At 46.8% G+C, this 3,860-nt stretch overlaps 1 protein-coding gene across 1 annotated transcript; it reads left to right on the forward strand.

Annotated features, from left to right (window-relative positions):
* Positions 1 to 233: 233 nt before the first annotated feature.
* Positions 234 to 3,598, forward strand: LOC4327203 (glucan endo-1,3-beta-glucosidase 13). The gene is made up of 4 exons (XM_015772951.3): positions 234 to 578; positions 926 to 2,200; positions 3,077 to 3,107; positions 3,214 to 3,598. Exons 1-4 carry the CDS (start codon positions 533 to 535, stop codon positions 3,341 to 3,343), a joined length of 1,482 nt encoding a protein of 493 aa, XP_015628437.1. The 5' UTR covers positions 234 to 532; the 3' UTR covers positions 3,344 to 3,598.
* Positions 3,599 to 3,860: the final 262 nt, after the last annotated feature.

The raw sequence follows: 3,860 nt of genomic DNA on the forward strand, positions 1-3,860 counted from the left end.
CGACCCGGTTCTAAAGTCATTTTTTACCGCGGCTCCTCAGCTCGACCGACATGTGGTGGTCCATGTAAAAGAATCTCCCCAGCCGCAAACATTCTCGCATTCTCCACGACTCCACTAGGCACACTTTTTTTTCTCTCTCTCTTGGTCCGATTACCACTGATACGGACGTGGGCCGCTTTTGTTTGAACACTCTCAACCCAATTTTATAACGCCCACCTCGCGTCCGCCTCGGCACGGTCACGCACGCACTCCACTGCACTGCACTGCCCGCTTTGTTGCTCTGTGCCTGTGGGCTGTGGCGTCTGTGACCGTCAGGCGTCAGCTCGTGTCCTCGCCTGCTCGTCCTCCTTCCTCTCCGCTGGTGCTCTCTCTCTCTTCCCTCCACGACTCCACGGACGGTCAGGGCAAGGGCACGGTCTCGCACCGAGCCACGGGCGCACGCATCGCGAAAGCGCGGCCACCGGCTTGTGTTGGGTAGGAGGACTGGCAGGGGCACCAGGCGGCGGAGCGGAGCTCGGGGGCTCGGACGCCAATGGCGCATGTGGCTTTTGTTGCGCTCCTCTTCTTGCTGCTCGTCGGTGAGTCGTTCAACCACACCGCGTTCCTTCTTCCGTTGCTCTCGCTGTTTGCGTAGTAGTGATACTTTTGTGGGGAGAGTGTTCAGTGAGTGAGTGCTACTGCTAGATGCCTTGCTTGCCGGTGAGTGTAGCAACCTGCAGATGTGGGACAAGAATACGATTCTTCTTGTTTCATGGTCCAGTTGTTACGATGCACATTGAACTTGTTCGTTCTTTTGGGGTGAAATCACTCATTTTATCGATGTGTATTTCAAGATTGTTTCTTTTTTTTTGGGAGATGAAGAAATGGAAGAGAAATGATCACTAAAACTATGAAAAATGCATGATTGCAAATGTGGCTTTTGCAGGGCATTGCCTCGGAGGCAAGGTTGGCATCTGCTACGGCCGCAACGCCGATGACCTGCCGGCGCCGGACAAGGTGGTGCAGCTCATCCAGCAGCAGTCGCTCAAGTACGTGCGCATCTACGACACCAACATCGACGTCATCAAGGCCTTCGCCAACACCGGCGTCGAGCTCATGGTCGGCGTCCCCAACTCCGACCTCCTCCCCTTCGCGCAGTACCAGTCCAACGTCGATACCTGGCTCAAGAACAGCATCCTCCCCTACTACCCGGCCACCATGATCACCTACATCACCGTCGGCGCCGAGGTCACCGAGAGCCCCGTCAACGTGTCCGCCCTCGTCGTGCCTGCCATGCGCAATGTGCATACTGCCCTCAAGAAGGCCGGCCTGCACAAGAAGATCACCATCTCGAGCACGCACTCGCTCGGGATACTGTCCCGGTCGTTTCCGCCGTCCGCGGGGGCGTTCAACAGCAGCTACGCCTACTTCCTGAAGCCGATGCTGGAGTTCCTCGTGGAGAACCAGGCACCGTTCATGGTGGATTTGTACCCCTACTATGCGTACCAGAACTCACCAAGCAATGTCTCGCTGAACTACGCGCTGTTCTCGCCGCAGTCTCAGGATGTGATTGACCCCAACACCGGACTGGTTTACACAAACATGTTCGATGCGCAGATCGATTCCATTTTCTTTGCACTGATGGCTCTGAACTTTAAGACTCTGAAGATCATGGTCACCGAGACAGGGTGGCCAAACAAAGGGGCAGCTAAGGAGACCGGAGCAACACCTGACAATGCTCAGACCTACAACACTAATCTCATTCGTCATGTTGTTAATGACAGCGGCACACCTGCAAAACCTGGGGAAGAAATTGATGTGTACATTTTTTCATTGTTCAATGAGAACAGGAAACCAGGAATTGAGTCTGAGAGGAACTGGGGGCTGTTCTTCCCTGACCAAAGCTCTATATACAGTCTAGATTGGACTGGCAGAGGCAATGTGGACATCATGACTGGAGGAAACATTACAAATGCAAATGGTACTTGGTGTGTTGCTTCTGCTAATGCGTCTGAGACAGATCTACAGAATGGTTTAAATTGGGCATGTGGACCAGGCAATGTTGATTGCTCTGCTATTCAACCGAGTCAGCCCTGCTACCAGCCTGATACATTGGCATCACATGCTTCATATGCCTTCAACAGCTATTATCAGCAAAATGGAGCTAACGATGTAGCTTGTGACTTTGGCGGTACTGGAGTGCGGACAACTAAAGATCCAAGTAAGTTGCCACCATTCGTATGAAATCTATATCGGTTATAGTACCATTTTACAATTCCTATGTACTACCTACTAGTGGATGTTTTGGTGAGGTCTGCATCATAGTGTTGTAGCTCAATGAAAGCATATAACTGGAACTAGCATGTGCTGATTATGACCTGTTTATGATGGTAAGTGGTAACATAGGTCCTTGACCGAAATTGTAGTGATAGCTGATAGATAAGCTGGTAATAGATGCTGCAATACTGGCTAAATTTCTGACTTGAACTAATATTCAAATGTTTATGGTTTTTGGTGACATGGATAATACATATGTAAGTATGTAACTGTAATAACATGCTTGTTGTCAATTTGAGTTGTCCGTTATATTTTTCTGGTTCGCTGTTCTCTTGTGCATTGCTTTGTCTTGCATTATCTCTTGGGAGTTTGCTAAGTGTTGATAAGTATTGTTGATTTGGCATGTATGGTATTCATGCTCTGCTCTATTTCACTAGTTAATAGTATTCTCAATGTTCCAACTCTGTTGATCTTGTGGTGAGAACACTAATAATGTTCGTAGGAAATTCCTAGCCCTTGTGCATGGATCAGCACATGCTTTTGTAAATCATGGATATCAAAATTTGATGATGGATATTGTGTATTAATATGGGTTACCGATGGGTAGGTTGCTGGTCCTTAGACCTTAGTCCTTCAAAATGCTATGTGGAAGTGGAACAACCTTCAAGACCAAACTAAAATTATAAAGATATTGATGGTTACATCCATGCCAATTATTGTTACAATGGAGATTTTGCATACGCTCGATTGTTTAGTACTACTAGAATATAAGATGAAGGTATATTGAAATGTGATGATGAATTGTTTTGCTTGCGTGCAGGTTATGACACTTGTGTTTATATGGCTGCCGGGTATGGAAAAGCTTTCTCATATCTTTGTTCAATTTTTTTGAAGCATTTTTTCACCAACTCCTTTGAGAAATAGTTCTGCTGACTATTGTTTTTTCCTCCCTTGAAGGAGTAAGATGAGCACAACAAATTCATCCAACCTTCCAGTTCAAAGTGGGTTCAGCCCATCGCGATTCGACAAAAACTTCTACCTGTTGTTCTCCATGCTACCCATTATGATTGCTGCATGCATTGTGTGATATGTTCGGAGAGAGATCTTGCAGAAGCCTTTTGCCATGGAGGATGGAACGGTAATCGCCTGATACTGGAAACCAGTACTGGTTTGTTTGTCATAGTTAGCGGAGTGTTGTAGTATGACTATGTAGTAGGAAACTAGGAATTCTCTTGCCTTGCGCGGACAGCATATATGAGTTAGCATTATGAACTAGGAACATTGCAGATGATGTCTCTTGGTAGTTATAATCCTATTATGCTCGCTGGATTTTTCAGTGCCACTAATTCTTTGCTGCTACCTTTTTTTGGGGACATGTTTGCTGCTATTCTTCACATGATCTGATCATCACATATAATAGGGGGGCTAATGGGCGATTGACCGATCGGTTTGCCCCCCCCCCCTCCCCCTATACTCCTCCCTCTTCTCCCCCTTCCTCCTCCCCTTCTTCTCTTTCTACTACAGTACACCACACAATTTTTTTTAAAAAACAAAAGTTAGAAAAATTTATGTATAGAAATACTATATATAAAAAAATTGAATTT

Source organism: Oryza sativa, chromosome 1 (genome assembly GCF_034140825.1).
Source record: "Oryza sativa Japonica Group chromosome 1, ASM3414082v1".
Lineage (NCBI taxonomy): Eukaryota > Viridiplantae > Streptophyta > Magnoliopsida > Poales > Poaceae > Oryza > Oryza sativa.

What these genes read in the sequence shown, in the direction of transcription:
- LOC4327203 (XM_015772951.3), top strand. Translation starts at nt 533, where the DNA reads ATGGCGCATGTGGCTTTTGTTGCGCTCCTCTTCTTGCTGCTCGTCG. An exon ending in CCTCTTCTTGCTGCTCGTCG is followed by an intron (nt 579 to 925) that starts GTGAGTCGTTCA and finishes TGGCTTTTGCAG; the next exon opens with GGCATTGCCTCGGAGGCAAG. An exon ending in GCGGACAACTAAAGATCCAA is followed by an intron (nt 2,201 to 3,076) that starts GTAAGTTGCCAC and finishes GCTTGCGTGCAG; the next exon opens with GTTATGACACTTGTGTTTAT.